The sequence below is a fragment of the Vanessa tameamea genome, chromosome 20, assembly GCF_037043105.1.
Source record: "Vanessa tameamea isolate UH-Manoa-2023 chromosome 20, ilVanTame1 primary haplotype, whole genome shotgun sequence".
Taxonomy (NCBI): domain Eukaryota; kingdom Metazoa; phylum Arthropoda; class Insecta; order Lepidoptera; family Nymphalidae; genus Vanessa; species Vanessa tameamea.
In genome coordinates this window covers 9254760-9277670 of record NC_087328.1, presented here as the reverse complement: position 1 = coordinate 9277670, position 22911 = coordinate 9254760, and the positions used below count along the sequence as shown (strand labels likewise).

At 30.1% G+C, this 22911-nt stretch overlaps 2 protein-coding genes across 3 annotated transcripts in view; one reads left to right on the top strand and one right to left on the bottom strand.

Annotated features, from left to right (window-relative positions):
- LOC113401674 (MAP7 domain-containing protein 2-like) overlaps nucleotides 1-3455 on the bottom strand; it is a 45372-nt gene extending 41917 nt beyond the window's left edge. Inside the window, exon 1 of the mRNA XM_026641671.2 lies at nucleotides 3165-3455. Within this exon, the coding sequence (XP_026497456.2) occupies nucleotides 3165-3210 (46 nt within the window). The 5' untranslated portion in view covers nucleotides 3211-3455. The remainder of the gene's footprint in view (nucleotides 1-3164) is intronic.
- A 5094-nt stretch (nucleotides 3456-8549) lies between these two features.
- Mtg (mind the gap) overlaps nucleotides 8550-22911 on the top strand; it is a 56655-nt gene continuing 42293 nt past the window's right edge. Inside the window, exon 1 of one of the 2 annotated variants that reach the window (XM_026641679.2) lies at nucleotides 8550-8976. In XM_026641679.2, coding sequence (XP_026497464.2) covers nucleotides 8919-8976 — 58 coding nt within the window. In that variant the 5' untranslated portion in view covers nucleotides 8550-8918. The remainder of the gene's footprint in view (nucleotides 8977-22911) is intronic. The other variant, XM_026641680.2, reaches the window with a different exon arrangement.

The window sequence follows — 22911 nt, the reverse complement described above, 5'->3', positions numbered from 1 at the left end:
AATATTGATATATATAATGATAGTAAATATCAATACCAAGATAAGTATTTGATAATGACTCTGTTATATTGTTGTATTATATTACTTCTTACTGTAAAACTTTAATCAATCTTTTTTAATAAAAACTGTGTTCATTAATTTTAATTTAACAGTTAATTTGATAACTGAAGTAGTAGCCGGGCATATTATAATTTTTTTTATAAGACTTTCACCACACATTTGATAAATGTCTTAAAGTAAAACCTTTATAAAAGTAATGCTTACAAATAATTAAGTAAATAGTTACGGATGGGGTGATTGCTTCATCTATTTATGCCCCGGGGATACAGTATTTATATGAGGCTGTCTTAACTATTACTCTTTTACCTCTGATATAATAGGAGTTATATAAATTATTAAATTTAATTTTATAACTATATATTTTCTCATATAATTTAATGTTCTGTTTGTCTTAAATTAACAAAGAAGCTGAATGTTACATGACTTTATTTATGTGGTCTTTAGGGAAATAATAATTTTATAAATGAGCATTTTTTTTAAACAATAGTCTACATATTGTATAAAAGATGTCAAAGTGATATTGGATAGAATTCATAGGTTATGCTGTATTGTTGAATAAAAAGCAATCTTGACCTTAAACTTTCAAACACTAAAATTTCACCAAAATCAGTTACCATTTTTGGCCTGATACTTAAAACAGCCAATTTACCATTTTATAACAGTAGTGAGATAATAAGATGATTAATCTACAAACAAATTTCCAAGTGTTACCAAGCATATTAATTCACTAATGCCAGCTCCTACACAGGTTGACTCATTTCTTTGTATAAGGCATTCTTGTATGGGTGTGTAAGATTTATAATTAAGATACACATTATGATGCTGAGTTTAAAATGTCATCAAAGGATACTGGTTGCATAATACTCAATGCAAATGTAATATATTTATTAACAAGTCTTATATACTTTATAAAAAGTTTTTAGGCAAATTATTTAACATTTTGTTTAAAATTAATCCATAAAATATAATTAACATTACCAGAGTTTACAATATCAAATATTCAGCACCAAATTTTAATCAATAACCTTACATTAAAAACTAAATGATGTAATATTAATGTAGTCACAACAGCTGTAATAATATAAATACAAAGAAATATAGTATTTTCATCAGTAGATTAATATTACTGTTTAAAGAGCTAAGATATATCAGATAGGAGAGAGAAATTTCTAGATATTTCGAATACAACTCGATTATTTTTAGTTTACATTTTAAGTTAGACAAAGTTGCATTTATTCTAGTGCATTAATGCATCATTAAAAATGAATGTCATTTATAAACCATGTACTCGGCAGTTTGAATTTTTATAACATACATTTAGTATGTACCTCAAACAAATAATTTCAAGGGGATAATAATAAAATTAATATCTCCACGGCCAAAATATATAAGATAACTGATAAGATATGAAATATTATATACAAGAGAGATGCATACAACATTATGCTGCTGGTTATATACATATAAACATACGATAACACTACACATAAGACATGATCAATTAATAATTTTATTGAACAAAATTAAGTTTTACAATAATTTTGTCAATGGCAAAACTGATATCAATTTAATTTTAAAATGAAAAACAGTAATTGACTAAATTAGGTTGCAGTCGGCATTTACTGTCATTTAAAGTGTCTTCATTATGAATGCAGTACTATAATTGTTATTCAATTAATAATACCAATAATAATAATTTAATTTTTACAATTAATATTAAAAATTTGAGTTTTATATATTGTATGTGATCTCTCATCTTTTTGTACAAGATAGTCTTAATGTAATTTAATAGGTTATTTTTTTTTTTTTAAATATCGTCCTTTAATTACTACAATACTTTATGTTCAAATTACATTTCAAACAAACCATTTCGATCATTATCGACCCGTTGGGTATATATGAGCAAAGGAATAACCCAGTGAGTCTAAGAAACAGGCACAGCTCGTAAAATATATATGAACAACATAGTCAAAAAAATGTTAATGACTCACTAGTGTCTGTTTATTTATTACCCTTAATTTCAAACAATAATTAAAGATTGAAATGGAAGCAGCTTTTTTGTTAAATGCAAGTGGAAAATTCTGTAATATTAGAAATTCTAATATTATCATTGTTACTTTAATATCTGGTGATGAGGTAAGCAACTGGCTTTTGTTTACATGAACTAATTTACTGATATGACTTAATAGTCATTTTTAATTATATTGGATATTTTCTAGACATGTTTAATATAAATTGAATCAAATTGCTGCTTTATCGCCATAATTTGAGGTACTTATTTACAATTACCCTTTAATAGAAACAGACATAGTTATCATCTGTTTTTATTATATGTATATCACAAGGTCATATTGATAACCTAAAAAGGTATCAAAATATTTATATGTATCATTTGAGATTCACATTTATATTGATTATTTAATATCAGTAATGAAATATTAGCACCAATCAGTAGTCTACCCTTATCAAAGTATAAATTTTTATAATATGCTTATTCCATTAAGATAGTCATGTAATAAGCACATCAATTTGCGCATGAAAAAGTTGATACAGGAATTGATAAGATAACTAGAAAGTGAGCAGGTTGCAGTACTTTCAATGTGTGCTGTACTCTCGAAAATTTATTCACATACATGCAAAATACTTACGTACTTACGTCAGAGTATCAATTGATAATGTCATGACTCAAGAAACATCATATTGTAAACTATTACAATATTTGCAAGCCACTTTGCGAATGATTTGCCAAAATGCGACAGTATTGCACGATATAACGGTAACTATGCAAGGAATCCGGCAAAACTATACAACTGATGACCAAATGACAGAAGGTCCGGTGGTCCTATCGGTTATTGCACATTCCTGCGCACTTCTCACCGTCTGGTAGCCTTTTCTCTAAATTTAGAACATACCACGACGTCAAAAGACGTCCAATTGTAGATGAAAAACAAAACATCGGACTGCGTCGGCCACAACCCACTGCGGACGTTCTCGAAAGCTGTGCACGAACCCACGACGTGGGGCCACGACGCGTTTAGGGTTAGGCGATTTCGATCACATTTCACACTAAAACAGCACGTATTGATTTTAAATGCACATAATACCTTTACTTTCAGCTTTTTCCGTAATATCTTTCACGTCATCAACCATCTTGCTCGATGACAGTCACTCACTGTTCACTTTTTATTCGAACATATTTCGAAAACTCATACTTCGTTCACTATTTTCAGCCCGACGGCCAGCCAGCGATCTATACGACAGCACTTCGTTCCGTTCACTGCCAGCGACGTACGAACGGCGATTGGCGAACAATCCTTATAAAACTGAAGATGGCGTCAATAAATGTTTAGGCCATTATTCTCGGTTAATAAATGAATAAAGGAATAGTTTGGCAGTTCTAACCGAAAATGCTGTTAATTTGTTTTTTTTTAGAAAGTCTCCTTTAAAAAAAACAGATAACGTATTATTGTTCTTTGCTTCCGTTTAAAAATTTAAAATTAGGCGAAAATAAACGCAGATATTTTAATATAATCTGTGCCGCTAAATTGACACTTGTCATGTATAGCGCCATCTATATTTAAAGGCTACCAATAAGTAAATGTAATCAGCATCATATTATGTTTAGTTATATATTTACAAACTGTTATTGTCATGGATAGTCATGAAATATATATTTCAGAAGAAAAAGTTAATACTCCATATGTACTTTTTTTTACTGCCATCTATTACTCCAACGATGATTCATTTGAAATTTCTCATAGCAAATCATAGATGGCGCTCAAATGAATATTCTATCTCGTAAACAGTATTGCACCCATCAAATATTATATTGAATACTCTGCACTTCAAGTTGTAGAATCAAAATAGTAAAGATAAACAAACTTTAGATTTACATATTCTATGCAATTTTCTAAAAGTTCTGCTGTATTATGCACTATATCTTTATCATGAACATATAGATAGGGTACATATCCATCCACTCCATTTCACTAATTACATACACTTTAATTTTACTTCCAAAGTTGAGATAACAACTTAGCCAACATTCAGAACAAAATTTTATGCGAATAGATACTATAATTAATATAATACAATATTTAACCAATGATATTGCGTCAGTTCCGTGACAAAGTTGTTTATTTTGCTTTACTCCTATTGTGGTTAGAATAAACTTTAGGATATAAAATTAAATTTAGTAGATCGCCTATTTCGAGAAAGAGCTTAATCATCGAATCCATCTCGGATGGGCAGCGTTTCCAAAGGTCTTTTCTTTACGAAGCAGTCACATTATGTCCCCCGTGTCAACAGTCACGTCCACGAAGTTTTCCGACTGACATGATGATAATGACAAAATAGAGTAAATATTGATATCTTTTGTTACATCATTATTATTTTTTTTATGGCATTTATTGGCGGATTAGCATATGGGCCACCTGATTGTAAGTGGTCACCACCGCCCATAGACAAAGGCGCTGCAAGAAATATTAACCATTCCTTACATCACCTATGCGCCGCCAAACTTTTGGTTTTAAAAAACCTTGAATTTGAAAAAAAAATTGAACTTTAAGTAAATAAACCGTTTAATAAAAATGATGTGTTCTTTGAATAATTCGAATATGTAGTAAATATGCCTCCATTTACGACACAATCATTTATATTTACATATAATTTACCATATATTTATATTAGGGTCCCAATCGTACACCGTGTCGACGCTTTGCCATGTGCAAGACAACGGTCAAACACTAGCCTATTCGGAATAAAAAACACGAATCTATTGTAGGTACAAATCGTTACTTGGCCCATATATTCGATTCTAAAGTTAATTTTTCGTAATCTATAACAGTAATGTTCGTTACGTTAATCTGCTGGTGGACAGTGTATAATTCTAAATATATATTTGGTTCGTTTAGATTTTACACTTTGAAGTTGGGCCTTGAAGTAATACTGCAATTCTAAAACGTACAAAAACCTAGGCCAATTTTACTAACATCTTACGTCTACGATACGTTCACGATTCTATTCCGATCCAAATTCGACTATTCCTCAAATAAATAAAACTTCTTGAGGGCTTCTGCTTGTTTATTGTGTTACGTCTGCGATTTTATTCCAACTTCAAACGAACCGGAACTGGATCACTATTTTAGTAGAATACGAAAACGTCCGAACTTCAACGATAACGTTTCGATTGCGATAAAGTGACAATTTATTCGTACAATTGACGCACTGTGTTGCACCTCTGGTGAGATGGTTCATTTTTCACCCTGAGAACTTGATTCGCGATTCAAAGGGGAAATGCTGTTAGCATTTTTGTTACTATTCCATATACAATTTATGTAGTATCTTTTTTTTTTTATTTATACAAACTTTCGTAATACTCAATATTATTATGTATATTATTTACAAGTTATCTATTAATAATTTTTGTAGTTAATCTATATTTTATTGTTTAAAGTACACTTCATGCATACGAAGCTTTTTACAATTTAAGTACCTAATAATTATAACGATGTTAAAATATCAACGTAAATTATAATTGTAGGGCAGCACTTCTAGATTAATAAATTAAAAATAATAAAAATCGTCATAAAAATGTTAGTAAATATTTATTCTAAATTAGTGTAATATTGTAATAACACAATGCATATATAAACACCATATATATAAATATATATAACCACCATAATCATAATTATAATATTTAAGATACAAATAAAACAAATCATACATTTTATCTATACTTCTATACTAATATTATAAATGTGAAAGTAACTGTGTCTGTCTGTCTGTCGCACTTTCACTGCCAAACCAATGAACCAAATTTGACGAAATTTGTTTTGAAGCAAACTTGAACTCCAAGGAAGGGCATAGGCTACTTTATTTGCCTAACACATGAAACCAACCCCCAAAACGCGAGTGAAGCCGCGGGCGACAACAGTAGTAAATAAATATAAAAAAGAACACACAAAACACTTTGGGTTCTTGGTTTAATAGTTGTCGGTGTAGATCAGTAACAAGAGCGTCAATAAACATAAATTGCCTTTAAAAAGAGAAATCTTATATTCATTAAATTTGTTTCCAGGAAGAATGCTTCCGTTATTAATGTAATTATAATGAAATATATACGTTAAATAGATAGTAACCCTATACGTAGGTACTTACAGCATTGCTCTTTTTTTTTAAGCGCCACGCGTCGTAGGTATATAATGTATAGACCCGGACAACGCGTATTTAAAAAGAAAAGCCGGTCAAGTGCAAAACGAACTCGAACACGAAGTGTTCCGTACCATTCTATAAAAAGGCAAAAAAATCATGTCTGTCGTATGGGAGTCCCACTTAAAAAAATTTTTTATTCTGTTTTGAGTATTTGATTATTATATATATTTAGCGAAGCAACAGAAATACATCATGTGTAGAAATTTCAAGTGTCAAACTATAACGGGTCATGAGATAAAGTCTGGTGACAGAAGAACAGACGGATGGACAGCGGAGTCGTAATAATATGATCCCGTTTTATACTTTGGGTACGGAACCCTAGAAAAGAGAATTTCAGTTTAGCTAATAGAAGTAAAATAAATGATGGTACTGAGGCAATATTTATTTTTAACTTTGTAAATCACACAAGAGGTAACAAGAATTACATTTAAATTGTCAATTTCAAATGCCAAAATATAGACAATATTTAATAAAAAGACAGTATTATTTGGTTGCTTTCAATCATTTAAGGTGTACAAAGCAAAATATATTTTTAAAATTTGAATAGCTGTATTGCTGTTAAAAAAATCTTAACGCATTAAATGCTGTTCTGTGGGGCTATTACGTTTGGAGCATAGCAACTGTTGCTATCAAATATTTGTTGGACCTATGCAGTAGCATAATACTCCATAATACTGATTTATCGACTGCAACATTTATCAATTCGCAATAAATATTTGATAGCAACAGTTGCTATGCTCTAACCGTAATAGCCCACTGGTCTCTTAAGAGAAAACTGAAATGCATTATTTGAGTTTTACGTTATTAATTTCAGCCTTTTAGACTTTTCGGTATCTGATATACCGATCCAGCACTATAACTTCATTGTGTCAGATACCACTGTCCATCATCCAGGCTGAACAGAAGTTTCTTCAACTTAAATGAAAACTATACAAAACAGGTTTTTATTGGACCCAATGTTTTAGACGACATTTAAGGATTTATGATTAAAGATTTAAGTATTTTACGGTATTTTCTGATAATCTTGATATTATCAAAATCAAATGGTGTTATTTATGGCGGGATTATTTATTGAGATCAAATAAAAAAAGAAAATTATGAGGTAGACCACGGATAGAATATATATTATATACAATAGTATATCTATTCAACTAATAATTTAATTAAATTGAAAATCGCAAACATGAATCTCTTCTCTACAAAAAATGCAGTACTAATTCAAATTATTAACCTTTATGATTGATATACATATATATATATTACAAACATAAGAATATAACAAGAATATAAACAAATACGAAACTAAATTATTATCTATAGAAAAGTTTCTATTCTGTCATTTAGAGACATTATGGGGCGCTTCATCGATCACCGAAGACCGTCTCAGACTTGACCAACGGCCGCCTCCCAAAGCGCGTTTTTGCACTCCCTCCCTGGTTCTGTAAGTACGGGTAATTATATTATGTGGGTACATTTTTTTACTCGAAGATTCTATGATGTATAATTTATTGGTTTATTTTCATTTTTATTTGTAAAATTATTTTTCATTCAACATTTAACTCTGTATCTGCTATCTGAATATTTTAATTATTCTTCTGACCCTCATCACGAAGGCAAATATGAGACGAATGTTTTTTTTAAATATTAATTGAGACATGTACCGGGATGTTATCTAGGTTATCAGTATAACGGTAATAGGTAACAACTGTCGGGATTTTTCTGTTTACTTACAAGTAGTGCAATGTAGATGCAATCAACAAATTGGTTATCTGTAACAGGAACTTTGGAAAGCTTGGTAACCATTATGCAGTCTTAATTTGGGATTGAAAGAAGGCGAATGTTTAAAGGCTAATATACAGAATTATTTATATCGTTCATATCCATTCAGTGTCAGCCTCTGTTTGCAGAGATAGATACTTTTTGGTTAACATTTTACTTATTAAATAAATAAATTAACCAAAAATAAAGACAAATTAATTAACGTTATAAATTTTGAAATTTAATACTCTTTGTATCTACATGTTATACGTAACAGCATTTATTAATTGTCTGTTCCAATATATAGATGCAGTATTGAATAAGTCCAGGTACTGCTAGTTTTGAAGGAATTTGACTTAAAATGGATAAAACCAAAACTCAATTAAATATATCTCAATAAAGTAAGAGTTCAATGTTATTAGCCCACTGGTTTCCAATCTTTGCCGTCACGAAATCAATCGCACTGTGTGCGTGCATAGCTGGCGTGTGTAAACTTTATTACTCGACCAATTTTAAAAGTCGCTCCAGTATTAAAAATATCTCTATCAATTAATGAATTCTTAAATCCGCCGAGTGATTGTTCCGTTTACATGCACCTGACTGGACAGTAACAACTTAACAAGCGCAGTAGACGTTTGACTTTCGAACGAGAGTGCCCGATGCGCGGGAAATATTTGACTCGGCGCCATTTCAAGGCGATCTTTTTGACGTTTGTTAAATAAAAACAATGTTTTGATTACGGGTATATATTGTGCACTTATGTGAATAAAAATGAATATTTTCGCTAGTTGTTAATGTTTTCTGAACATATAAGGTAAAGGTGTACATTACTAAAGTGTATTCAAAAGTGATTTTTCAGTGAAAGTGCAAACTTTATTTTAAAAATGAAGCCTTCGCAGAATTTCTTTTGTGGATTATTATTTTTTTTGGCTGTATCAATAGGTAAGTTTATACAATATATAATGTCTTATTTTTGTTTAACGTTCAAATTTATTTTCAAAAGATATAGTTTTTTTTAATTATAATTATTGATTACTTTTTAACTACTTTTTATGCAAGATTATATGAGAAAAAAATATGAATTAAATTTATACAAGTTAACAGGTGGTTTAATGGTTTTAACCATGAAGTTCGTAAACACGTTGATATTTTTTGTGCAATTATATAATGTAATGACACATTTCCGACTGTACGTACTTACCGATTTTCGTATGATTTTTTTTAAATAAACAATAATTATTATCTGTATTTATTTCCTATACACAGTGTTTAAAAAAAATGTATATTTTAATTGTAAAAAATGTATGTATATTTTATATAATAACAAAAAACTCTTTTGTATTCGTTAAATCATTTATATGTAATTTTACCTAAGTAATAATTATAATTGTATCTGTAAACACCATTTCATAACTGACTTACAAATGACATGCTATTAGAGATTTTTAATGAACGCTAATATAACATACTTCGCTTTTATTTGATAAGTATTTAGTTTAATGATATTAAAATAAACGAATGTGCATTGTATTTAGTTAAAAGACCACAATCGTCAGAATAATAAAACTAGGTAATTGTTAAGAAATCCTTTTAAAAATGTTCGAATATCAAATGAAAGGATGTATCATTTCAGCTAGGGTAACCAGACGTCCGGATAAAGCTGGACATATTTAGGCTTTTTGATTGCGTGTCCGGCCAAAATAAACGGTGTCCGGCGTGTCCGGCTTTTGTTAGGCTTTTAACATTTTATTTATTTATTTCGCAAACGGGATACATTTGATTTTATTTATATTTCATTATAATTTAACAAGATTTAAAATAATCAGAAACGCTTGATTTTACATACATTTTTATTTATCGTACCTATTAATAATGAGACATAAAATCATCAGTAATGTAGGATGTCCGGCTTTTTTACCCAAATGTCCGGCCAAACTGGCTGGTCTGTCCGGCTATTAGGTTTAAAGACCTGGCAACCCTAATTTCAGCTATGACCAAATAAAAGGAAATAGTTACTAAGGAAATACTTTTTAAATTGTTTAAATACTATGGTATATACTTAAATTTACAAATCGTTACGCTTTCCCTGTAGCCGTTAATAGTGAAAGCGATCACGTCCCATGTATAATTTATCAATGGTGGGCCGGTCTCCTGTATTTTTACGTTTCACCATTAATATTATTCATCAACGTATCAATATATTTTAACGATCGAATTATCATAAGAATTCAATTTCGCTGGAAATGGCGGTATGTTTTGTAATACAAAATGGATGGAAGACTATAATAACGAAAGAAATACAATTAGCAGTAAGTTAGATAGTTAAAAATAATTATAAATCGTTAACGCTTGTTGTAATATTATCATTACGGAACCAGTCTATCGATTGATTATAGAGCACTACACACAGTTCATTCAGCACCAATCTAATGGGCAGAATAAAAGAAAAAACATCGAGTCTTAATAGTATTGAAATGACGTAAAGGTTGCGAAAATCAGCGCCGACGATAAAATACATCGTTTAAAATAGTTCCCACCGAAAACCTGATTTTTTAACATATACTTTTAATTTTATTCATTTATTATGTAATTGAACGCCTTTAAGTTATACATGCGTTAATTGTATAAAGCACTGTAATGTATATTTCTCAATAAAGTACCTAGCTGGCTTCTTCTATATAACGCTGAGACTACTTGGGAGGACTTTGTGCTAGCCCGTCTGGATAGATACCACCCACTCATCAGATATTCTACCGCCAAACAACAGTACGCAGTATTGCTGTATTCCGGTTTGAAAGGCCCGTGTAAAAAAACACTTCATTGCGAAGTTCACTCGAATAAAATTGATTTGATTTGATTTGTAACTACAGGCACAAGGGACATAATATTCCAGATATCAAAGTGGCGCAATGGCGATGTAATGGCGTTGGTGACCATTTACCATAAGGCAGCTCATTTATTCGTCCGCCTACCTATTATCATAAAAAAAGATTTGTTTTCGAATCGTAGGTAGATTGCTAGATTCTGAGATTAGCGCGCTTAAACGAACTGCTTTATACATAGTAGATAGTATACAAGTATATGTATTATCATTTATGCCTTACTAATCCTATCTATATATTTTCTTCCATTAATCATAATGCAGTAAAGTTGTCCGTATAACATGACAATGATCCATGATTACGTGATGATTTGTCTCAAAACGTATTGCGTCCCGTTTTAGATGTCCCGTCAATCTAGCAAAATCGATTGAATATTGACATTCGATTTATATGTGATCATTGAAATTGGATGTTTAAGTCTGACTTGAATAATAAATTCACTGCAGTTTATTTATTGTTACTATTAATAGTGATTTCATGATGATTTTGTATATTTTTATTGGTTTAACATGTACACGTATAACCGTATCCGTATATAATTATGTTTCCGATTGCTTACAGTCAATAAACGATATAATGTCATGACACGCTTACATTACCTAAACTTAAGTCTAAAGTTCAAATCTATTCTAATCGACTGAACATACAAATTACTAAAACAGGCCTATTTAAAGTCCTTTAATAAAAAATACATGTAAAAAGTATAAAAAAAAATACAATAAAGTTCTTGGGATATATTTTGAATGTACACACTTTAAGATCCTCTCGTAAGAGCGTATAAATTGACCCGCAAACTTACTAACAGTGATTTGCAATGGCAAAACAAGTTGTGTTGCCGGGTTATGCTACGAAGGGATAGTGTGCCGGTTTATATAATATCGTTATAAGGTAATTGGTGTAAGATACGAAAAGTATTAGAAACGATTCTTTGATTACATTTTAGTGAAATATACAAGAAATAAGAAAAAATATGTAAAAATAATATCTTCGAGTAATCTTATTATGTAACGATAATTCGAAATGTAGATTCTGAGAAAAATATATACTATTTAGTATTTTATTTAGTTTGTTTAGTACATATAGTTATTAATACCAGACATTGCTTTTTATTTACAAAAGAATACATTAAGATCTTAAAATAAAAATAAAACTTTTAAAAACTTGTACAATTCCTATCCTCTCAGCAAAAATTAACCAGATATGTCACCAGTAGAGGTAACTTCATATAGTATAATCAAACCATAAAAGGAATAAAGCAAATTAAAAAACTTTGACATTGAATTGACGAGATATAATTGGTCGGGATTTCGAATAATCTGTGACAAAGTTATCATAATTTGCAAGTAAAATTAAAGTGGACATAAGTAGTTAAGTTTAATAGTATTGTATTATATCTAAAGATATATTAAACAAATCAAATCTTAATAGCATATTATAGCAGAGCTATAAGCGAATCCCATGGAATATTTAAATATAAGGGATGTTTATCTTTTCTACTTTGTTTCGAATATAAGGATAATAATATACAATTGAATTTTATTATTTATGCTACATGAAAATCAACGAACGCTAACTTTACGTTTACGTTTTAATATTAACAAAATTATTAGACGATTAAACACTTTAGACAAGATTTTTTTACTTGGGAGCACTTTGTTGTTGATAGTGTGTCACCATATAAAGAACATTTTCAATGTAAGCAGTATAAACCACTTCTTACGTAGTTACCCCCAAACAACGAGATCTAAGACCTTGTGCCTGTGATTAAACTGGCTAAATAATATATAATGGGCAGTCAAGTGTCTAGGTAAATGGGACATAATTATAACACAACGTTTTATTGCCTCTAAAAATATGTGCAGTTATGATTTCTACATTAACTGTTATTAGTATTGAAATATATATTTAGGTAAAGTCTAAATAAACTTGGAGGATGTGGACTTTGGATCGTGGACCGCCTGCTGGATTCAGTTACAAGTAGCGAATATGAGCAGTAAATTTTATAATTAATGCTTGTAAAGTTTATTAATTATTACTGATGTATTTGATTTTATTTGATAATACTTTATTCTTAAATACATGTATTTCAATATTCAATTAAAATATTTTTTTATGCTAATTTTGTTTATAAGTATAGAATTTAATTTTAAATTTTGAATGTCAATCAATCATTATCTTTATTTGCATACTAGTGACATATCGAAGATTGTGTTTCATTTTATCACGAGGCGAATACAGCAGGTTAACCTGAGTCATTGTAATAACTTCTCATTTTTGTATAATTTATATTCAAGTACTATTTAGAGGCGATATACCCCTATGGTAAATACGAATCTTAATCGAACATTGCGGGTTCAAAACTGGAAGAGCATCGCAGATTTTTTATCAATTTAGACTTATATTTTATCTCGCGTTGGATCTTTTAAAAGTGTGAAAACTTGCAATAGACTAGCGAGGACGATTTGCACAGCAGTGAGATATTTATAGGGAGTTTATTTAAATTGTATTTTATATTTATATAATATAATAAAAATATCTTAATTAGATGATTCATTCAGCTATGGATGATAAACAACAACATACGATACTTTCATAATAATACACACATATATATGTAAGTATAGGTACATAGGTACATATAGATAACAAAAATGTAACAAAACACTATGCATTATCAAAACGAATAGCTGTCAAGTTCAATAGAGATATTTTATTTGTTATGTAGGTATTGTAATTTTCTTAGAAATCTAGAGTAACATCGTCGCGATGTAAATTGTTGTAACGGTAAAAACGCACCAATGCACATGACACGTGACACACATCTCGTTTGATCGAGTCCTGAACCGTGAAGCCTTCTGGTGTTATGTAAGAACGGATTTGAAACTCGTCAGTGATTTATTATTTATTTAAGTCTATGTATATTTTTCTTATATTTTATGTTATAAACAAAAAAATCATAAACTAATACAAACATAATCGCAAGCATCGTATGTTCTTCTAATAATCCAACATTTACACTAAAATTGTGGACACCCAAATCAAATGACTCGAGACTCATTGGAGCGTGAAGTAATAGTTTTTTTTATATTTGAATAATGACATCTAATAAATCTCGTTATTTAAAATACTATATAATAATAATAAGTTCTCTAAATGTTATTAATTGTGATATAATAATAATTAATTATTTATTAATAGTAATTAAATGTGAGAATTAAAAGTACGTTGTTCTTAAACAAGAAAGCTTTATTAATAGAAACCTTCATTATTCACGTGTAAGTATCTTGTATATACTAGTTATAAAGATTTTCGGGGTTAATTAAATGACTTGTCCAAAAAACTCTCCGAATATGAAGTAGGACACTGAACTTAGAAGGCGACACCTCACTTTAATTGGCGAATGAAAATGTCTAACTTTTCCCACAAATAGATCTTCATGACATTTATTATTCGTGACTTCGAATGAAGCTAATTGTTTTCTATTGATTTTATCTTTTTAATGCTTGAATATATTGAACTATATGTTCACTTATAAAAAGAAAATTTACATACACTGCAAAAGAGAATGGTTATAAGTTATATTTCCGTATTGATGTACTTTTTAAGAAATTTCCTAATTTAAATATAAGTATTATACGCCTATCGTGTCATACGTAAACGAATTGAAATCTTGCGCTCGAATTGACCTTGAAATGTTTGTTCATCGCGCCTTTAAATATTTCACATATTTAAAGTGATAAAAAAAAATATTGTATTTTTTTTAATACACAAAATATACCTTGTCGATACGGTTAATCAATCAATTACTTAGATTACTAGCCGTAGTAAATTAAAAATGTTAACGCCATAATCGGATGCGTAAATACATGTAAAAGATTTAGCTTTCGTAACGCGTGTTATCAATCGCGCTTGCGTTGAAGTCTTTTATATTATCACGTTGTGCTTGTAGTCGTATATTTTATTTATTAAAAGCTTTTATTTAACTTGCAATGTATGTATATATGTATGTGCGGGTGGAATCTTGTTACTCAATTTTGAAGCAGATATCTTTAACCGATTTGGCTGAAATTTTGTATACACGTTAAGTTTGGATGACAATACACGATAAGCTAACGCATTATGAGTCCAATATGGTGGAACATTCGAGATGGCAGAATAGTTATTTTTTATGCACTTCTGCAATATAGGTATTAAATGATAGGGCTCGATGTGAGTAATTCGAAAAATAATGTGACGTAATTATAAATTCAGTATGGTGGAACATTCGAGATGGCAGAATAGTTATTTTTTATGCACTAAGCTTGTGGCGAGGTTTTTGTAAGTACATACATAGAAGTATTTAATTAAAGTGAAATTTAAAAAAAAATGAAAATTAACAGATTAAATTACTAAATTACATGGTACTAGTTAATTTACGAAAGGTTATTACGCGACAAGCTTTTATGATTAAATAAATTGTGTATAATGAAGTTATAAATTGATAGTTAAAATTTTAAAGGAAAATTTTATTTTCTTCTTTTTAGAGCATTTAAATAAAAGCTTTTTTTAAAAAGTATTTTTACTTTGAATTTATTTTAATATTTGTTTTAAAGGTCACTCTATATTTATTATTATTGCTATAATAGAAATATATTTTATTTACTACCTTAAATGAGCCGAGATGGCCCAGTGGTTAGAACGCGTGCATCTTAACCGATGATTTCGGGTTCAAACCCAGGCAGGCACCACTGAATTTTCATGTGCTTAATTTGTGTTTATAATTCATCTCGTGCTCGGCGGTGAAGGAAAACATCGTGAGGAAACCTGCATGTGTCTAATTTCAACGAAATTCTGCCACATGTGTATTCCACCAACCCGCATTGGAGCAGCGTGGTGGAATATGCTCATACCTTCTCCTCAACGGGAGAGGAGGCCTTAGCCCAGCAGTGGGAAATTTACAGGCTGATTATGTTACTACCTTAAATATAGTTTATGTAAATAAGCATTTTATAGTGTGTAAAATATAATATCAAATTTGTAATTAAATATTATTATGCTGTATTATAATAATCAATCAATTCGAGAATTACATACGTAATAATAAAAACCAATTTTACTTACTAAAGTAACGTCCTGTAAATGCACCACTGCTGGGCCTCACTCTTTTGAGAAGAAGGTTTACTTATATCGCGCTGAAATAATTTCCTCATAATATTTGAGTTGTTATTAAAAAGTTCCGTAAGACAAATCATTCGACAAACGCATAACATTTGTCCACCTGTTCACATTTCCATTCCACTTTCCCTTCGAACGAAAGTTATTCCATCTTCGTAGCATACCAATTAGCATAATTTAGACTTCACCATCGAATTCTCGGATCTGTTGTCGACGGTTTAATGAAAGAATGTTTATAAGGAATGTAGAAAATGAGGTTAACGATCTTGTTAAATATGTTAAGGTATTGTTAAAAATCATAATAATTTTGTATTCTAAAATAGTGACATTTCTAAAACTCGGTCGATTTAAAAATTATAAGTATGATGAAATTAGGTGTTTTGAGTAATCATATATAAGTTTATTAAGGATATTTATCATATACTATATTGTTGTAATATTAGGAACTATAAAGATATTATCTATCCGAAAGTATACCTGTCTGTTTGTCTGTGTGTCGCTCTTTCAAACTTGAACTCCAGGACATAGGCTATTTTTATAGCCAGCACTAACCCATGTTGGTTTGATATATAGAATATGTAGATTTAGAAAGCTAAATGACCGAGAATAAACGATAAGACCAAAGATATTTGCAAAGTTTATTTTCATTTTAATTAAATACATTCCACGGATACTTATTCAACTATTAAGACTAAAGATATTTACTATATTTAAGTATGACATTGCTGCATCTGCGAAACGTTTAAGATATTATCATTTGTATTAAAATAATCTTAAAATCGCGGGAATAGCGTTCACTTTGTTGGCTTATTATGTTAGTTTTTCACTATGTAGGAGCGGTGTATTACAAATGAATATCATGAAATTTGTTTGTTTGAACGCCCTAATTTTTTAGTCTTATTCATTTAGATTTATTTAAAAATGTACATGTGTTAATAAATATTAATAATAATTTTAATTACATCTTATGAGATTTTGAAATGTTCTTTGTTATTACTTAAATATTAAATACATAAACAGATATACGAGTAAACCGATTATAGTGTATTTTTAATTCATTTGACTTTACAACCTGCAATACCCGCCATGCGTGGCAATGATTCTATATTTTTTTCGATTGGTATTTTTATAGTATATTACAAAAACCTTCACGCAAATGTCAAAAACAACGATAAATAGATAAAAGTGTAGAAAACGAACCAAAAACAAACATAAAATCTTTTATATAACGCAACGTCCTCCGTACATTTTAACTGCATTAAATTAAATGTATCCATGAATCTGTAATTGTACTATAATTTTTATATAATATCTCGCACAAAATTAACTGTTTCATTTGAAATATAAATATACGAATTGTAAACGAATAATTTTAATATAACTGTGATCCATCCTGATTCTTGTCATACCTTCCACAAGCAATACCTTAAAAATGTAACCTAATTATTTTTTAAGATCTATAATAATTATTCATATAGCTCAGTATAACAAAAATTACTTCCTCAAAATATACAATTAAATACCGATACGATTAAGTACTCAGTATTCATATTTTATGTTGAATAATTAATCATTATTATTAAGCTATTTTATGCGTTTTAACCTTTGAATTTACATTACCTTGATTGTGTACAACGTCGGAATATAGTGTATTGAGTAATGGGAAGCAATTTTGTGGTAATACCTTTTACTGATGACGTCACGAAGGTTAAATAGATCCGATCTGGTTATCGCGTTTAAAAAAAAATCATATTTATGGGTTGTACACATTCCTAATTTCGTAATTTGACTTTGCAATTAGTCAAGGAGTCGTATTATTTCCTATGAATGCAGTTATTTGTTTGATGTTTAGGATGAGTATAATGTTAAAAATTCAGTTTGTATAGAGATGTATGAGATATTATATTAAAAAAAAATATATATTTTTTTTGTCTTTACGTCTATAAGTAATAACTAAATAGTATATGCAGTATTAAAATACCAAACAAAATATAAACCGGTCAAAATAAAAAAATTAAAATACTGTAAAAATATTTAGTAATTAGTTAATTTATGTATTGCTATTCATATTATATAAATTTAAAATATCTTATTGCCAAAATGTGCCTTATTTTGTTAATATGTCATTATTATTTGTGTAGTAACAGTAAATAAGTATTATTTAAATTCTAAACAAATATATATATTTAAATGGATTCAGATAAAAATCTAATTTCAATATACGTAAATTAAAATTGTGGTGATGGCCTGACCCATTAGCAAAATTTGCTGAATTATTGCAGAACATAAGTGTGTGCATAAGCACAGTTGCATTACCTTCCTCTCATGATCTGATGGGACGACAATCCGATAGAACCGGAGAGTGGGTATAAACCCACGACCGACGGCTAAACGTGCCTTCTAGAGAAGGCACAGCCTATTTTATTTCTGTCCAAATAACCACACAAATACATAAACAATATATAATACGAGAGCTTATTGTATTTATTTGTAAAACATTGCTCCTATATAGTAAAATATTCGCTTTTTAATTCTAGTAAAAACTGGTAGACCAGCAATTCATAGCTCTCTGCAAACATCGCTGCTGCAGTTAATTTTTTGATAGCAAAACAGTCAGTAAAATTTTATTAGCCAGATTCGAACCCAGGACATAAAGTCAGGACATAGGCAATTGCATTAAAAATGTGTAGAGTATGTAAAGAATAAATAATTTTCCTTTCATCATTGTATCCACGTGCAAGTATATATATGGGCATTTAAGTCAAGGATACCTGATGGAAAAAACGAAGAGTTGCTTGCGTTTTAAAAAGTCTCACGACCCGAGTATATTAATTTGAATGCAGTCTCAGACATCGATGAATCTTTGCTATGATGTCTTAGATGAAATCGATACGGAAGATGACTGAGCTCTTAATCCATTCTTCTCTTGTGGATAATTTTATTGTCCCGTGACTGGACTAAGTATCCTTTTTTGTTCGGGAGCTTATACCTCAACGGTTTACACGTTGTATGTCATATATTTAATTGGGTGGACTGGCTACTAAGCCATCTAATGGTAAGTGATAACCACTGCTGATACACATTGGTACTGTAAGAAATATTCATCTTTTCACATAACCACAATACCTTGAGGAGTAAGATGTTATGACCCTTGTGCCTCTAGTTACGTTAGTAGTAGATGGCTCAATCATCCTTCGAGAGATACGTGATTGCCCAGTGGTTGGATGCCCAAGACGTGAATCTTAACAAATTATGTTCAAAAGAAATTATTTTTATTTTACTAGTCGTGTTGCCTCCACTGGTGACAGGAGGGCTGGTTAAATTTTTTCCCCGAGGATCGAAATCGAGACTCAACGGGGAGCTGCTAGCCTTTTTACCAACACGCATGCATGATTCGAAAAGTAACTATTTATAACACATTTCTATACAATTAAGTTCTCAACGTAAATAATAATTCTTATGAAAATAAATAAGTGATAAATATTAAATATGCATATTAAATACTTTGTTGCTAAATGAAGCAATTGCCTCCAAGAAGAGGTTCGTTTGAAAATATCTTTGCACATACGATGTGACATCTTTCTATTTGTACAATGACCAATATTTATGCTGATGATGAAAGATGTCAAAATTTACCTACAATTTATCACATGTACGCACTTTGACACATGATGAAATAAATTTGCAAATTCAATGTTGAATACATTAGCAACACTGTATTTTTTAATTTTATAGAGGCTAGCAAGAAGGCCGCCCGATCATGTCATGTATTCGTGAGTAAGTATTTTAGGTGGCAAATATTACTTGAGCTTGCTAAGCACAAAAAGCCTTTAGTCCTTCATCTGAAATGACTCGATCGTGTCGAATTGTTATGCCACTGAAGCATTAGAGGAATTTAGAGTCCAGTGCACTTTTGTTAGTGTGTAGCGTCTATTAATTATCAAATAAAAAAATGTTCAAATAGAAAACAAAATAATATTCAAAGTAAATATTAATTTGTTTTCTAGTATATACTAGAAATTGGTGTTCATAATCGCTTAAAAATGTATTATTTGATTTTTAATTTAAAAAAAGAACTCGAAATTAATACTTCTGTATTTCTCTGCAATCAGCTGTTTACGTCTGACCCTTGTCATGGTCAAGTGGGCAGTTTCGATCAATGACTGGTGCTTGTATTACAATTAAAGTGAAATGAGTCGACCGATACAAAATTATGAGAGCGTACAATACTTATCCATGGATTTTTAAATAGGCAAACTTTATGTTTAAATTAAAGTATAGTGTACTATTTATATGTATATTTTTGTTACTGGTTTTATTAATAAAAATATGTTTATTCATTCATAGAGTATTCAATAAAATGTATATAACGTTATTTCTCTGCTCGTTTTTTAGATTTACTTTAATTAAATTAAATATTAAAAATGTATTCATCAGTATCAACAACTATCTAACTAAATTTATATATCGTATTTTATATATATTTTAGATACTCTTTTAGATACTCTTTTAGATACCCTTTTTGATACTCTTTTTGTTAGATTATATTCTTAACCCTTAGTGGTAGGGCTTCGTGCAGACCCGTCTGGGTAGGTACCACCTACTCATTCGATATTTTGCCGCCAAACAGCAATACTTGATAATGTGTTCCGGTTTGAAGGGTGAGTGAGCCAGTGTAACTACAGGCACAAGGGACATAACATCTTAGTTGCCAAGGTTGGTGGCGCATTGACGAAGTAAGGGATGGTTATTTTTTTTAACAGCGCCAATGTCTATGGGCAGTGGTGACCACTTCACATTAGGTGGCCCACTTGCCGGTCCGCATACTAATTACAAAAAAAAAATCAATTCTCTGCTGGATAAATATGACAGTACCCTTTAAAGAAATAAGGGATAAATCCGATCGATTTCAAGCAGAAATTTTACTATCATCGAGATACCCAATCCAATTGTCTTTGAATTTATTTGTAAATACTTAATACTATTATTTTTAAATGACACTATTTATAAAAAAAAAAGAAGATTCATGAGCGGTTGATAAAATTGGCGGAAGCTATCGAGAACATACGATAAAGAAAAGAAACCGTTAAGATAACCTCCTTTTTTAACAAATCATTTAAAAATACAACCCTGTATTTATTAAAGTAGACGTTCTAAATCAAACTACAAAAAGTTTAAATTACAAACCAATAAAATCAATTCGATAAATAGGTCGAAGGGGGTACACTTTTTTCATTAAAATTTAAATATTACTCGATACTATTCAATAATGTATAAAATACCGTGCGAAAATGAGGTTGGCCTTGAGTTTTAAATTAACATAAGTAGACGGTCACTTGGATGTATGTATATGTGAATGGATTAATATGTTTTATGTAATTTTGTATTCTAAGCATTTAAGCGTTCAGAGTTCTGAATAACAACATTGCTAGAGTTACTTGGTTGTGATGATTATTATCAGTATTAATAAATTAAAAAATAGATAACCTTAAGTGCTTAAATATATATACAAATATGAATTAAAAATAGTTACTGTATAAATCTTGACCGCGTGGAATGGTGGCAAGAATGCTAGCAGCATTTCCCCGTTGAATCGCAATTCCGTTCCTCTGGGCTAAAAACGAACCAGCCCTCCTGTCACCAGTGGAGGCAATAAGGCGAGGTGTTATACTTTTGATGAAGCTTTTTGCACCATTACTCCAAGGGCCAAGTGTTTCGACAGCAAAGGGGACAAAAAAGTAATTTGACATAAGACACGAATATTATAAATAAATTAAATTGAAATGTTTGTCTGTGATTTTAAGATAGTTTTTTAGTTATTGCGTTTTGCAAGTTACTAAAATCTAAACAATATTAATACTCTAACTGTTTGTAAGCGTGTTACCTACATTACAATTTTTATTAATTATTATAAGTTTAGTATTTTATCAGATTCGTTTGAGGTTACGTAGGTAGATATGTATTTGTTTAACGCTATTTTCGAGGATAACTTATAATATGTTATTACAAATAAAAACTTCGTAACAAGCGTTATTCAACTTTGGTTAATATTTATAGGATATAGGACTAAAAACAGTAAGCGAGATGTCGCTTATTAATATTAGTGATGCTAAAAAGAAGTATTGATATTCTGCCACAAAAAAAACGCGTAGATTATAATTACTATAAGGTTCGTTGAATTTAAGAAGATGGTAAAATCCGACTGTACGTACGGTAGGTACCATAGTGCACCTTGGGAAAATGCTGTGTCTAGCAATGGATAACGATTGGGTGACGATGATGATACTGTTTGTTACTATTTATATTCGTTTTAATTAATTTAGTGAGTTACAAGTCATAGAAAATTCCAGAAGCTATAGTACGAAATTATATTGAAATAGAGTAAATTATTATTTAGGGTATTTGCCTCGGCTAAGTCGATTGTGACAATATTGCCTGTGAATTGAGTTTTATCAGGCATTTATTATTTGTGTTTTTAATTTTCGTGACCATTAGCTCATTTGTTCTTCTTGACACCGATGAGGAGGAAATACACAGGGTGCTCACCAACTTAAAAACAAACAGTGCTCCTGGATGGGATGGCATTCCAACAAGCTTTCTGAAACTAGCCCGATCTCATGTTGTACCTATAATTTGTGCTTTGAAAATGGTGTATTTCCCTTCTCATTGAAGGAATCACTTATAACACCAGTATACAAAGGTGGGGATGAACACGACATTGGCAACTACAGGCCAATTTATGTACTTACGTCAATATCAAAGATTGTGGAAAAAGTCTGAAATACACGTATTGTAAATTATTTTAAAAAAGTTGATATAATAGCAGAAAATCAATTTGGCT